Here is a 16316-nt window from a genome sequence, read left to right on the forward strand (position 1 = left end):
TATAACTAGTTGCACTAGCTGTATTGGTCATTCATCAAGATGCCTCCTATCCGTGCATCATGTGTTTTGCTGGCATCCAGCTATTTACAAGACTGTGCAGACTGACTACATTATGAATGTTGGTAGTGCTAAGATCCCCCAGCCATGACCAACCAAATGTGTAGCCTTTGCAAAACAGGTTGATAAAGCAGGCTGCAACTACTACTACTACTACTACTATCGCCACCAGTATAATATGCCTGTCATGCAGGGCACCGTATACGTCAATGGCTTGTAAACAGTTTCTTGCCCCTAATGGGTTGGCTTCCCAGCAGTGCAGGTCAAAAAGACAGGGTGTTGCTATTCCTGCACAACACACATCTTGCAGGCACTCTGTATGTGAAGGGCTGAACAAACTCGTTTTTGCCCATGTCTCCACTCCTGTTGACGTTAGGAGCTTATAAACCCCGGAGTACTGATTTTCGTAAAGTTTTCTGTTTGTGTGCCAAATCTGGTTGAAATTGAGCCAGGGGTTTGGCAGGAGATCCCAGACATACAAACATACATTCATACAGCCTGCTTTATACATACATTGATCACCCAGAAAAATTATGACCACTGATTACTATCAACGTAAACACATCAAGGCGATAGCAGCAGCATCTGGCGAGCAATGACTGCTAATCAGACACACACACGGTGCATGTAGCATCAGTGAGGACATTGTCTGCGTGTAGAATTGGAGAGGCACACAATCTATCCGAATGTGACCAAGGGAAGATTGTGATGGTTGGGTCGGCATGAGCATTTCTGAAACAGCATGACTTGTTGGGTGTTCGAGGAATCCTGTGGTGAGTGTTACCACACATGGTAAAACCAAGGTGAAACCATGTCCAGACGTTTTGGGATTGGGCGGCCACCCCCCATTACAGATGTCACACATAGTAGGCTGGGTAGACTGGTAAAACAGGACAGGTGGCAAACTGTGGCAAAACTAACATCAGACTTTAATGCTGTGCATAGTACAAGCATTTCTGAGCACGGAGTGTACTGAACACTCCTTACAATGGTCCTCCACAGGCAACAACTCATGCATGTGCCATTGTTAACACCATGACATCAGCAACTACAACTGAAATGGGCACATGACCATTGGCATTAGACGTTGGCGCAGTGGCAGAGCATTGCATGGTCTGATAAATCCCGATACCTTCATCATGCCAATGGAAGGGCGTGAATCTGTAGTCTTCCAGCTGAACAGCTCCTTGATACATGTACTGCAAGATGGAGACAAGCTGGTGGCAGATCCATTATGCTCTGGAGAACATTCACGTGGGTCCAGTGGAGTACATGCATGGCATCACAATAGCAACCAACACTGGTTGCGACCAAGTACATCACTTCATGACAATCGTGTTTCCCAATTGCAGTGGCATTTTTCAACAAGATAATGTGCAACGTCTCAAGGCCAGGAGTCAAGGAATTCGGTGGCAAATTCCTATTGAAGTGCATTTCCCCAGCTTACCAGATTTGAACCCAATCAAACACATCTGGGATGTGATTGAATGTGGCATCACCACTCATCGCCCCCTTCCTTGACATTTATGGGAATTAGGTGATCTGTGGATGCAGAAGGGATGCCAACTCCCTCAAGCGACCTACCAAGGCCTCTTTGCTTCAAAGCCACGACACATCGCCACTAGTATCTGTGCCAGAGGTGGACATATCGGCTATCAGGTAGGTGGTCATAATTTTCTGTCTGATCAGTGTATACTAGCCTTTTCCCCACAGCTTTGCATGCATGTATTGCACACATCCTTTCCTCTCCCGAATATTTTTCAATCTCCTCCACCCCCACTTTGACCATCTCCTTCTCCTCCTTTCTCTGACCATCCCCTCCCTCCTCCCTCTCTCTCTGTCAGCACTCTTCACATGGTCCATCCTTTCATTGCTCCCCTGTCCGCCCATGACCTACTTGCCCCCTCTCTGCCTCCATTCTCCTCCCCACTCCCTCTGCCTAACTCTTCCAACCCACCTGTTTGCCCATCTCCTTCTCCCTCACTTCTGCCCATCTCCTCCTGCTTACTCCCTCTATCCAAACCTTCCAGCCCCCTCTCCCTGTTGATCTCCTCCTATACACCCTCTCTCTGTCCATCTCCTTTCCCCTTGTTGTTCTACTCCTCTGTCATCTCTCTCTGTCTATCTCCTCCTCCCCTTTCTCTCTCTCTCCCCAGCTTGTCCTCCCCCCCCCCCCCCCCCTCTTACTCTGTTCATTTCCTGCTCCTGAGTATCTCTCTTTGCCCATCTCCAGCTTCTCTCACCCTTTCTGTCCATCTCCTGCCTACTCTGTCTGTCTCTCTCCTCATCCCTTCTCCATTTCTGCCCCCCGCCCCTGTCCATTCCCCCCTTACCTATCCATTCTCTCCTGCCCCCACTCTCTCTGTCTATCCCCCCCTGTCCATTTATACTCCCACAGCCATGCCCATCTGCACATATGGCCCCCGGATAACAGGACAATAAAGCAAGCTTATACTACTGTACAACACTGTCATACTGGGCACCGTACACATCAGGGGTGGGAAACCATTTCTGCTGTGCTGGCCATCCTACACAGGAAGGAATGAAAAACATGTTATCCTGTATCACAGTTAATAGGAGTTTATAAACACCACATTGCTGACAATCGCCAAGTTTGCTGTTTTATGCCAATTTGACTGGAATTGATCCAGGGGTCTGGGAAGATATCCTTGACATACATATACACATACTGTTAGAGCTTGCTTGGAATATCCTATTATAGGATTCACAACACTAATTGGTAAGTTTTACAAGCTATAAAAAGGTTTCACAAGTGATAAAGACTAGTAATTGTGCAACTTGGTAAGAACATAGTGAGTATACTAACTTAATGTCCAACTCTCACATAATGAATCTAATGAATGAAGATAATGAGAAGCATAATGAACAGAACACTGATTGACTAACCATTGCTGACTAAGATAGTATTTGTATTGATTGAGTGCTCACCCATAAATGACTGATGCTTTCTGCATTACACCTATGTAAAGACACACATAGCATGTAAATGATGTGATATTATAATACTAAGCTATTTTGTTTTAGACTGTTACAAAAAAAAAAAAAAAAAAAAAAAAAAAAAAAAAAATGAAAATAGAAGAAAAATACATGAAAATAGAATTGGTTGTGAAGTTATCTGAATTACAGTAGAGTGTCGATTATCCAAAGTAATTGGGGGACATGGGTGTTTGGATAACTGGCATGTTTATTTGCCAAGAAGAAGTACTGTACAGTAAATTAATTCATAAAAACAGGCATCTCTTTTAGTAATACAAAAGTAACATACAAAGGCAACTTCAGTAGGAATATATAGTGTATGGCACAGTTTATTAAACAAAAATATATATATATTACATACGCATTTTGCATGAACAATACACACAGTATACAAAATTAACGTTTAAAAAAATTTGCTTTGCTCATCTTTTGTTTTTTTATATCCGTAATTGTCGACTTCCCCACCTTGTACTCATTGGATAAAGTGGTTGCAGATTCACCTTCTTCTAACCTTTTAATAATCTCGTACTTGTCCCTCATAGAAAGGGCAACACGTTTACGTTTAAGCATTTTGTATCGTCAAGTTCACTTCTTCACGCAGCAGTACACAAGTGGTTGTAACAGAGAACAGAAGGTGACTGCACCATGAGAAGCTCTTCTTGGGGGCGCGCAATCCTTCAAACTGCGCAGAGCGGCACGCTTCAACTCTAAGCTGGCGCAGCTGTTGCTGTGAACAGCTTTGATACTGCCGCTACTTCTACTGCCAGTGCCAACCCGACAGAAGTGTGCTGATTATTGAAACACAGTGACTGGCGGCTTGGTTGGTCAGCAGCACCTTGTGAAGGCCTCATTAGAAGCAAAGTTCCGCCAGCGGTGGCCCAGTGCGGCAACTACTGTGGGAAACTTGGTTTGGGAATGAGGGGGATGATGGACAGTAGGGTGGGAGAGTAACAGGTGCGAGCGAGTACACTGTTCGGTTAAGCGGTCATTCGGTTGACCGACGTTCGGATAATCGACGCTCTACTGTAACTATAGAATGTATAATCAGAAATTAGCAAAATTACAGGTACTACTTTACGATGTGGAAGTTTTCTGTACACCGCGATTTTCAAAGACTGCCTAGAATTTTCTGGAAAGTTTCATTTTATAATTTGTATAAATAATGAACTAACTAGTAACTTTAGGAAATTTATTCATTTTTTAAATCAGAAAACTTATTACTACAAAACTATAACAGTAGAATTTTGACAGGGTTGCATCGTAAATGTCGAACATTCTGGAATAAGAAAATTTTGAATGTGAATAACTTTTGAAGTATCAGTTTATCATAGAAGTAAAATGCTTGCTTGAGAGAGGAAAATGAGGAGTTTCAAATAAGCCATGTCAGTTTTGAAACAATCAGTTATTAGGGAGTAAAATTTTTAAATGCAAGTGGTTTACATAATTCTAGAATAAAAAATATTTCCTCAGATAAAATGTCTCCATATAAACTAAATATTCTTTTAGCATCAGTAGCCTGAAAACATTCCTATGAATAATAAAGTTTTGTAAAACAGGGGAGAGTGTTGTCCAAGGAACACATGATGTTTTCTGGTCAGTGTTTCAGTGTGGTGACATATTTTACAATCACATCAAAGAAGGTGCACTGGAGGCTACCATAAGCAGTTTCCAGTGTTTTCTGCTGTATTTGTTGCTGTAAAACTTGAGGCTGTTTTTTGTGCCGCAGTTGCAAATATTATAAGTTCTACATATTTAGTTGCTGTAGGATATATTACAGCAATGTGGCGAATACTCTTAATTCTTCAGATACAGAGTTAAATGGTATGTTTTTAACATCAGCTTCATCATGTGTGGGCAGTTGAGCTGTACTTTGTTACTTATGCCCCATTTTGTATGTTGAAATGGGAGGTCTTCTACCATGAGACAAGTTATATTTGCAAATGAACTGAGTTTCTTTAATATCTTAAGGTTTTCCCCTCTCTTGCAATGAAAATTTGCCTTAGTTGCCAATAGCTTCTATTTCAAAATGTTTGCAACTTGCAACTGGTTTACAGTAATACTTATTGTCAATATAGTTTCATTTCCTGATTATTCATATATTGTAGAGTAATAGTGTAACACACATACAACACTTTTGAGTAGAGTACTTGTGCCTATGTATGTGACATGCTATACCATGGAACAGTTTTTCACATTCATAAAAAACCTTATTTTGCAGTACACATAAAGTAAATGCTATCATTTCAAAATGGATGGACAAAATATGTTAAACTTTTATTACTGGACTGGCTGGAGGCAAAAGCTTTAAAACTGTTCCAAGGTATCATGTTCTCTCCTATTACATGAATAAGAATTTAGCAGTTTTAAATATTTGTAGTTTGTACACTGTGTATCGTGCAAAACAAAAAACTGTTCAAGGAGTACAATTGCAGCAAGTGGGAGCTATTCCACCTTGCTACATCATTCGATTATACAGACAGATATTGCCAATAGCTAGCGGCATCATCCAAATTAAACTGAGGGGTCAGAACATACTAAATGACAAGTTATCAAGAATACAGAATTAAACCTATGACAGTTACATCAAATATACACATTACAGAGTTATTTCATTTGGAAATTAAATTTATGTTAATCCTTTCCATCATAAATTTTTACCAATACTGCAGTATCAAAAAGTAACCAGTAATAATTACGTTATTGCTCCCTCACACTGTTGGATTCCTTAGGACATGATATTGCCCTACTCGCACCATCTGCCTCCAGTTCTTCCTGCCTCTTTGCTTCCAGTGATATCCATCACTCTGCAGTCTGGGGCACCTTTTCTTGCCATTTGTACTTCTTGGCCATACAGGGAATCTTGAGCCTTCCATCTTCCATTCGTACATCTTACACACTATTCTACCAGGGTATATTCTGACAACATGATCAGGCCACTGCTAACATCTTGCTTGACAATGTTCATTGATTCGCTAGATTAACTAGCTCTTCATTCAATCTCCAAATTCATCTTTGTGTTGCTTTGTGAAACGTTCTAATGATTTCTCTGTACACTTTTATTTTCAAAGACTGAGAGTTAGTACTCTTCTCTTTTGATCACACTCCATATTTCTGCTCTGTAGAGTTTCAAGTTTTCCTTGTCAGATGTTTGGAGGTTAGAAGTTTTTGGAGGGAAAACTAAACCTGGTTTGCATTCCATAGTCTAATTTGGTATTCAACTTATCTTCTGTTAAAGTCATTTATATTTACACACAGCTATTTGAATTTGTGAGTGTTCTTGAAAGTGTAGTTTTCTGTATGCATGTCATCACGTTGTTGTGTAGTCATATTTTCCCTCTGTAATATCGTTTATTCTTTCTTACCTTCATTAGTTTTTAAACTATTTTAGGTGGTATCATGTTGTTACTTGAACAGCACTACCATTTCATCACTGTTATTTCCTATTAAAACTATCTCATCTGCATAGGCCAATAGATTTGTCTGTGGTGTTTCCTTTTGTTGCTTATTTGGTTTCTCTGACTACATTGTCCATGACAAAGTTGAAAAGAAGTGGAGATAATGCATCACCTTGCGTCAGTTCAATAATGAGCAGTATGTCATTCTGCTTACCACCTTCTCCATATACGTTTTGACCAGGCTGATGAATTTGTTAGGGATTCCATATTCTGCCATGAGTTCCCATACTGTTCCTCTGTGCACTGAATCGTAGGCCTTCTGGAAGTCAGGGAACAGGTAGCAGATCCTGTATTCAAATATTACAGGATTGTTTTTCATACTCATCTGCATTAAATTACATTTTTCTATATTTAGAGCAAGCTGCCATACATCACACCAAACAGAAATTCTGTCTAAGTCATCTTGTATCCTTTTACAGTCAGTTAACAATGACACCTTCCCATACATCACAGTGCCATCAGCAAACAGCCGCAGATCACTGCTCACCATGTTCATCAGATCTATGTATATAGTAAATATGAGCCCTTCAGCACTCCTGCTGATACCCTTGTTCTGATGAACAGTCACCATCAAGGACAACATATTGGGTTCTATTGCTTAAGAAGTCTACGAGCCACTCACATATCTGGGAACCTATTCTATATGTTTGTACTTCCGTTAATAATCTGTAATTGGGCACTGTGACAAACACTTTCTGGAAATCTAGGAATATCGTTTCACTTATTATTTGGGTTCAGTTTGTTTATCTCTGAAGGCACTTGACCCACAACATCTACATGTCTATAGAGTGATTCCTTCCAGGATGTTCTGCCACAATTTAGTGTCTATTTCTAAATACTATATGAAAAAAGAAACAAAGTCATACATTAGCAAACAATTAGTGTACAAATTTACAAAATAATTATGGGTTTAGATAGAGAGAGAAGGAGTTTATATATTACTTTTCAGTTCCATTAAGTCTGAATTAGTAAGCAAATGGAAGCTATATTGGAGACACAAATAGTGTCAGAATCATATGAAGTTCATTTTCAAAATTCCAAAGATCTTTAACATTACAGAATGTGGTTGTTAATGTCTGCCATTTTTATTTCATTTTTCTGTTGGCATAAATTCGTGTAGTTGTCAGTCATCTGTTTCTGTTTTGAACGGCCAGTGTCAGTTGCTGCTAGCTGGTGAGCTCCCTGCCGCCATTGGATAAGCAGCAGCCAGCAGCAAGTCGCGCTCTTAGCTCACTTATTTGTTTTATAGTTTAATTCTTAATTTCTTTGCATGTTTTTGGATACTTGCATAGTTTAATTCACAAATTTCAGGTGTATTATAGTATTTGAGAGTTGTAGCATCGCGTTTTACTACCCGTTGTTATGCCGTCGCCAAGGTAGCCCCTGCGGGCTGGCAACACATCCAACATCACACAAGACCGAGGTTGTCTATGCCCAAGGCGTAAGCAATGGTAAACATCGACTGTTTAGGAAACAGACATTCCGTGTACTACTTCCTGCAGAGGGAGTTCAAGATGGCCTGCAGGAACTATTACTACACCAACATCTGATTGGCTGGCCAATACTATTTTAAGGCTAGAACCAGCACCGGGCGTCAGTTCACACCGAATACCAATCTCAAGGACGCCTTCACAGAAGACTACATCTTCGCCATCAGAATAGGACTTGGAATTAAGTGTGTGTGTTACCACAGACTCTTGTGGGAAACTTAGAAGTAATCTTTTGTTGCCTCTAGTAGGAAATTCTCACTGGCTTTCTGATTGTGACTTTTCATTGTTATTCAGTCATTTCCATGTAAAAAGAAAAAAAATTGTTAGGGATGGATAGGGACTGTACCTGTTGTGTACGGATTCTGGGGGAATTGGCCACTATCCGTAAACAGCTGGAAGTTGTGTTGGCCGTGATCGACAGGCTCCAGGCTGTTGCCCTGGGCCACGGTGACATTGGGACACCCGAGGCAAGCACTTTGGCGCCTCTGGAACCTGTAGCATCGCTTGGGATCTCTGATGACACTGCACCCTCGGATTCGGTCGTCCCTGCCGGTCAACACTTGCCTGACAGCGATTGGCGAACCGTGGCGGGGTCGCGAATCACTGGGCGGAAGGCAAAAGTTGGTGCTGACCGCAAGGCTGTACCCTTATGCCTCCGTAACAGGTTTGAAGTACTGCCCACTGCTGAGAGTACTTCTGAGCCAGCAAGGGCGGCCTCGCCTGTTACGGCAGTGGCCAGTCTTCCTGAGAGGTCCGTACAACCGCAGTGGGTGGGATTGTTTGTCATTGGGAGCTCAAATGTTAGGGGGGTGATGGAGCCTCTTAGGGTTATGGCAGCTAAGGACAGGAAGAAAACCAATGTGCACTCCATGTGTGTACTGCAGGGAGTCATCCAGATGTGGAAAGGGTCCATCCTGATGCCATGAAGGGTACAGGGTGCAGTCAACTGCAGGTGGTGGCTCATGTCGGCACTAATGATATGTGTCGCTATGGATCGGAAGAGATTTTCTCTGGTTTCCACTGGCTATCTGAGTTGGTGGAGACTGCCAGACTTGCTAGTGAGATGAAGTGAGAGTTCACCATCTGCAGCATCATCGACAGGACTGATTGCGGACCTTTGGTACAGAGCCGAGTGGAGGGTCTGAATCAGATGCTCAGTTGGTTCTGCAACCGTGTAGGCTGCAGATTCCTTGACTTGCGCCATAGGGTGGTGGGGTTTTGGGTTCCGCTAAATGGGTCAGGTGTCCACTACACACAGGAGCTGGCTACACGGGTAGCAGGGGCTGTATGGTGTGGGCTGGGCAGTTTTTTAGGTTAGACAGTCTCGGGAGAGATCAAAAAGGGCTCCATTCTCAAAGGGTACAGGGCAAAGAAACAACAGGAATCGACCAAGCAGCAGTTGGTATTGTAGTTGTAAATTGTCGTAGCTGTGTTGGAAAAGTACCAGAGCTTCAAGTGCTGATAGAAAGCTCTGAAGCTGAAATTGTTATAGGAACAGAAAGCTGGCTAAAGCCAGAGATAAACACTTCCAAAATTTTTACAGAGAAAGGATAGATTAAATAAAGTAGATAGTGGTGTGTTTGTGTCTGTTGGTAGTAGTTTATCTTGTAGTGAAGTTGAAATAGTTCCTGCGAATTACCATGGGTAGAGGTTATACTCAACAGCCATACTGAAATAATAATTGGCTCCTTCTACTGACCCCTCCAACTCAGATGACATAATAGCTGAATAGTTCAAAGAAAACTTGAATCTCATTACAAATAAGAACCCCACTCATACAGTTATAATTGGTGGAGACTTCAATCTACCCTCGATTTGTTGGCAAAAATACATGTTCAAAGCCGGTGGTAGACAGAAAACATCTTCTGAAATTGTACTAAATGCTTTCTCTGAAAATTACTTTGAATAATTAGATCATGAGCCCACAAGAATTGTAAATCCTTGTGAAAACACACTTGACCTCTTAGCCACAAATAATCCTGATCTAATAGAGAGTGTCATGACAGATACAGGGATTAGTGAAAACAAGGTCATTGTAGTGAGGCTCAAAACCATATCAACCAAAACCACTAAAAAAATGCAAAATATATCTATTGAAAACAGTAGATAATAATTCACTTGATGCCTTTGGTAATGAGGATCACCCTGTGGCTAAACATGCCTTGGTGCACGCCCAGCACATCCTGGCACAGTGTTACACTGTCTGGTTTATCTGGATACTTCCCACTAACACCAACTCCAGAGATGGGAACTTGCCCTTCAATATATCCTCTCTTCCCGTTACCCAGCAGGCCTCAACCTCCACTAATTTCAAGTTGCCGCCGCTCATACCTCACTTGTCATTCAACAACATCTTTGCCTCTGTACTTCCGCCTCGACTGACGTCTCTGCCCAAACTCTTTGCCTTTACATATGTCTGCTTGTGTCTGTATATGTGCGGATGGATATGTGTGTGTGTGTGCGAGTGTATACCTGTCCTTTTCCCCCCTAAGGTAAGTATTTCCGCTCCCGGGATTGGAATGACTCCTTACCCTCTCCCTTAAAACCCACAGCCTTTCGTCTTTCCCTCTCCTTCCTTCTTTCCTGAAGAAGCAACCTTGGGTTGCGAAAGCATGAAATTTGTGTGTGTGTTTTTTATTGTTTTTATTGTCTCTATCAACGTACCAATGCTTTCGTTTGGTAAGTTACAGCTTCTTGGTTTTTTATATATCATTACAGATTTATGGCTTTCAGATTCTTTCCTTTTGTTGCACTGTAAAACCTTCCTTTTTGCCAAATTTCGTGATCCTAGGCCAACAGGAAGTACCTTGTAGGTTTTGATGAGTGAGTTTGCGACAGTCGAAATATGTGACATAAATGGGCATGTCTTGTGATTACATTGACTTAGTAGCTAATGTTTATTATACTGCCAAAGGACCATAGACTTTAGTATATGACATATATTTCAAGTTGGTACATCTACCTGTTCATGAGAAAAAGGAGTCTTAACAGACATGGAGTCAGGTGAGAAATGACAAAAAATTTTCTTCATTGATAATTACAATTTTACAGTGTTTGGATTTTTCCTTTGTTTGTCTAGTGAAACCTTCCTTTTTGCCAAATTTCATGGTTCTAGGCCAAAGGAAAGTACCCTACAGGTTTTGATGAGCGAGTTTATAAATATGAAAATATGTGACATAAATGGCCATATCTTTTGACTGCATTGACTTAGAAGCTTCAATTTTTTTACTACTAAGGGATCGTAGAACTTAGTATGTGACATACATTTAAGTTCATCCCACGACAAAATCTGCTCTCTTAAAAAATTTGTGCAAAAGCGGTTAATTTACTGTACACTTGCAAATGAAGTATTTGAGTGATAATTAGATGTCTTGTATATTTTCCTATTTTCAGAATTTGGTTTTACCAAATCTGTCTTCCTCTTCACGGGTCCAGCACAAAGACCTCCAACCCATTAGCCCCGCTTTCCTTAAAATGACACCAGTATGCAGTTTAGAGCCAGAATGTACCAAAATGAACTCATCAGAGAGTAAAAGAAAAATACAGTTGCCCCAAGCAAAAGGCTCACCAAGTGGAAGTAGATGTGTAAGCCTTATGAGTTCCTCAGAACATGCACCGACACCTGCTGGTGTGTGTCCTGTTTTACAGTGTGACCTAAGTAACCCAACAGTTGCTGACAGTGCACCTGATTTTCAAATACAAGCTACAGTCAATGAGAAGTGTGCTGAAATTGGCAAAACCAATCAGATTAAGTATGTTCCTATATTCAAGAAGCGCGTTTGTGTACCCTACAGAAGAACTCTGGAAGGACAACATGAATCAGCAAAGAATGATATCAATAACAGCTCTAGTAAATATGCAGAAAAATGTGATCAGCTAACAGGACAAAGCACTACAGAGAAACATTCTACTTCTCTGTCGCAGTTACTGATGCAAACCCATGAGTCTTCGGCTCCTGCTACACTTCAAGTTCCTGTAAGTAATGTTTTCTGAGTCAGAAATTTACAGATATATATTGAAACACATGTGTTCTCTACAATCTTTCTGTTTTAGGTTCCGAGTGGTCAACTCCAAGTAAAATTCATTGCACATACATTACAGAATCCACTGCTAAATAGTGTCCCAAGTTTAAAGAGAAGTGTTCAAACGTCATCACCTTCATCAGCGGTAACCTCTTAGTATTAATTAAGTGAAAAGTGTTGTAGTGTGCATGTTGCATTGGTGATATACTATTTTATCTACAAATTATGCTAAAAGTAGTCACAATTATTGTAATCTTCTGCATCTACATCTACATACATACTCTGCAAGCCAGCATATGGTGCAGGGTGGAGAGTAACTTGCATCACATCTTTTTATTCCACAAATAAACCAAGGGAAAAATGACTGTCTGGTCCCATATCTCTTACCTTGTCTTCCTGATCCTTATACAAGAAGTATATTGGTGCCAGTAGGATTCTTCTGTCATCTGTAGAAAATGCTGGTGCCATAAACTTACTCATTGGTGTTTTACAAAGAGAACATCTTCTTCACTCCACGGATTCCCATTAGATTGTGGAGCTTTTCTATAATACTCATGTGTTTATCTAGCAGTACACCTCTGAATTGCTTAAATGATTTCCTTTAATCCAACTTATTGGGGATCTGAGAAATTGTAGCAGTTCTCAAGAACGGGTTGCACATGTTTTCTGTATGCAATCTCCTATAAAGGAGCTTCAGTTTCCCAGAATTCTCCCAATAAACCAAATTCACCCATTTGCATTCCATACAACCTACCTTACATGCTTGTTTCATTTCAAGTCACTTTTCATTGCTGTTCCTGGATATTTAATCGACCTGACTGTGTAGAGTGGCACACCACTAACCCTGAATTTGAAGAGTGTAGGATTGTTTTTCCTACTCACCCTGCATTAACTTAAAGTTTAGGGCAAACTGCCATTCTTCATACCAAGTAGAAACTCTACACAAGTCATCCTGTCTCCCCTTACAGTAACTCGAAAATAACACTTTCCCAAAAACTACAGCTTCATCATTAAACAGTCGTAAATTGCTGCTCACCCAATACATCAGATCATTTATGGATGTAGAGACTGAGAGGCCCCACTTCCCTGGGACACTCCTGCTGATACCTTTTTTTCTGATGAACACTCAGCATCCAGAACAATAAGTATTCAAGCCACTCACATATCTGAGAAGCTATTCCATCTGCTTGAACTTTTATTAACAGGTTGCAGTGTGGCACAGTGCCAAATGTAGGAATATGCTGTTGCCTATCATCCATGGTACACAAGAAATCAAGCAATAAAAGAGCAAGTTTACTTTTATATGAGCAATGATTTATAAATCTTTGTTGATTTGTGGATAGGAGTTTTATTATATTTGAAATCAGGATCTGCTCAAGAATTATGTAGCAAACCAACATTAAGGACATTGGTCTGTAATTTTTCAAATCACTTCTTTTATCCTTCTTATACATGGGAGCTACTAAAATTAGAGAGGCTGACCGAAATGACCATGAAAGCAACAATTTTCAAGAGTTGTCAGGAAATTTCCTTGTGGGGAGGGGGCTGCAGCAGGGAGATGTGATCTCTGCACAACTCTTTAACTTAGCGCTATAGAAGGTAATTCAGCAAACCCCGGAGAAACTGGCAGGTCCACGTGGTGGCATACATCGATGACACAACATTAATTGCAAAGAATATCAGAGCCTTGAAGGATAATTATACTGCATTGGAGGAAGCAGTGTGGAAGTTAGGACTAGAAGTTAATACAGGTAAAACAAAGTACACAATGATGGGAGATACTGGTGGTGATAGAGGAGAGGCTTCAATTGAAATAAATGAGAAAGAGTACCATAGATTGGAAAAGTTTAAAATTCCTGGGCTTGGTAATAACAGAAGATAAAAGGAGAGCAGCAGAAATTCAAGATACAATAGCAAGTTGAAACCAGTATTATTATTATTTGCAGAATATATTCAAGTCCAGAAATGTTAGGAGAAGTACCAAAATCCAAATACATTTGACCATATTAAGACCTCTAGTAATGTATGGATGGCAAGGCTGAGTGATAACCACAAAGGATGAAGTTTGGTTATTGAAATGGGAAAGGAAGATTTTGAGAAAGATATTTGGGATGGTGAGTAAGGAAGGGAGCTGGAGAATAAAGACAAATGCAGAACTACAGACACTTTTTGGATAGAAGAAAATTGTTGTAAAATTGACAAGAAAGAATAAGATGGGCTGGGCATGTACAGAGAATAACACAAATTCAAAGTGTTAAAAAAGTGTTTATAGAAAAGCCCAAAGGGAGAAGAGGAAGTCCCAGGAAAATGTGGTTTGAACATTAAGAGGAGGATCTCAAAACACTGGGAGTCAGGAATTGGAGAAGGAAAGTGGTGGACAGAAAAGACTGGAGAAAGGTGACAAAGGAGGCCAAGGTTCTACAAGCACTGTTAGCACCCACCAGTATGTATATGGGAGCTCTTGCACTTTTTTTGGTGGCCTCAAACAGAGCTTGGTGGAACCTGAAATGGAAAGCTCTGAAATATTTAACAACGCATAGAACATGTATTGAAAAGACTGGTTAGATATTATTGACTGAGATCCAGCCAACAGCCACACAAAAGTTTTCACATCAACATATGAAGTGTTCAAAACTAAATACACTTTTGTGCAAAAGTAAATAGAAAATTGGAGTAGGGCAAAAGGAAGAACCACAAGGGTCAAATACAACACACTATTCATATCCAGGATTAAATTTAACTGGTTAAATGCTACAAATGAAGTTTTGATTCCTGGTGAAATAATAAAATTTCATTAACTTTTAATTAGTCTCAGACTGCTTGATTTGGTACATTATTTCATGTAACTATACAGAGTCAGTTCTGGATAGTTGGCAGTGGACTGGGACTGTGCTTGTTGTGTGAAGACACAAAGCTGATTGAAACCAGAAGTGAATAGTAGCAAAATATTAAAATATGTTGGGCATTTATGTTGCACAGATACACGTGAAATAAGGGAAACCTACAACAGATTATATGTGGGAGCACAGAAACATGAATAGAAAACAGCATTCAACCAGCTTTAGAACACTACCTCTTTTTCTAGCAAAAGTAAACACATTCTCAAACACACAATCATACAGACACCCAAATGTTCACTGTTGTGGCCATGACAAGACTAATTATTGATACTTGATTATTGGAAGCAGTTGCCTGGGATGACGGAGGTGGGAGGGTTACAGAAGAATGCAAGGAGGGCATATCAAGAAAGAGGCAGGTCTTTGGACAGCTGACTCTGTGGCCGCACAAGATGAAGGGAGTACAGAGGGTACTGTAAAACAGATGTAGGAAGAGGGAGATGGTGGGAAAAACTGAGGGGGAGAAAAGGGTGAAGATGTGGGAGAAAAGGAGAGGAGAGAGAAGTGAGACAGGTTGAAAAAAGGGGAGAGAGAGGGGGGGGGGGGGGGCCTCCGCCACAGCGCTCGTGAATCATAGTGACTGTGTAGCTGAGGGCCTCCATCAACTTTCTGACACCTCTGCATACAAATGTTACAACCATGATCACATCCCAGAAGTTCAACATGACCTCAAACAGCTCCTGAAGACCTTAGGTCCATGCCAAGACCTGACACCAAAATCCTTTTCCATCCTCACACCAACAAACCCTGCACTCTTACCTTTCACCCATTCCCAAAACTCCACAATCCCAACCCCACAGATTTTTCTCTTGATCGGCACACTGTGGCTGGGTGCAATGCTTCCCCTCCAAACTACTGTCCGTAAGCTCCTATCCTGCATTCAAGACACTGCTCCCTTCCTTCACCACCACTGTGGATGCAACATCCTTGTACACCAACAGCCCCCATGCCCATGTCTTTGTGGTCATGGGACACTATCTGTACCAACATCCTCCAGGCACCAAACCCACCACCTCTTTCCTAATCCTGCTAGCCACCCAAGTCCTGACCCACAATAATATCTCTTTCAAAGGACAAATCTACAAACAAGTCTGTGGTACTGCCATACTCACATAGCACTGTCCTGCGCCACCTTATTTATGGGCTATCTGGAGGAATCCTTCCTGCTCAGTCAATGCCTAAAACCTCTTGTCTGGTTCAGTTTCCTTTACGACATTTTCATGATCTAGGTTCATGGCAAGGACATCCTTTGCTCTTTCTTCCATAACCTCAACGCCAACTCCCAACTCCACTTCACCTGGTGCTTCTCAATTCATTAATACACCTTCCTAGGTGTCGAGCTCCACTTGTCAGATGACTCCATAGGCACAGGTGTCCTTGTCAACCACCAACAGTACA

At 41.0% G+C, this 16316-nt stretch overlaps 1 protein-coding gene across 1 annotated transcript in view; it reads left to right on the top strand.

The window, feature by feature from the left end:
- Positions 1-16316, top strand: part of LOC126455972 (uncharacterized protein C18orf63-like) — a 136831-nt gene that overhangs the window by 107977 nt on the left and 12538 nt on the right. The window contains exon 7 of the mRNA XM_050091729.1: positions 11648-11974. Within this exon, the coding sequence (XP_049947686.1) occupies positions 11648-11974 (327 nt within the window). The remainder of the gene's footprint in view (positions 1-11647; positions 11975-16316) is intronic.

The sequence above is a fragment of the Schistocerca serialis genome, chromosome 2, assembly GCF_023864345.2.
Source record: "Schistocerca serialis cubense isolate TAMUIC-IGC-003099 chromosome 2, iqSchSeri2.2, whole genome shotgun sequence".
NCBI lineage: Eukaryota > Metazoa > Arthropoda > Insecta > Orthoptera > Acrididae > Schistocerca > Schistocerca serialis.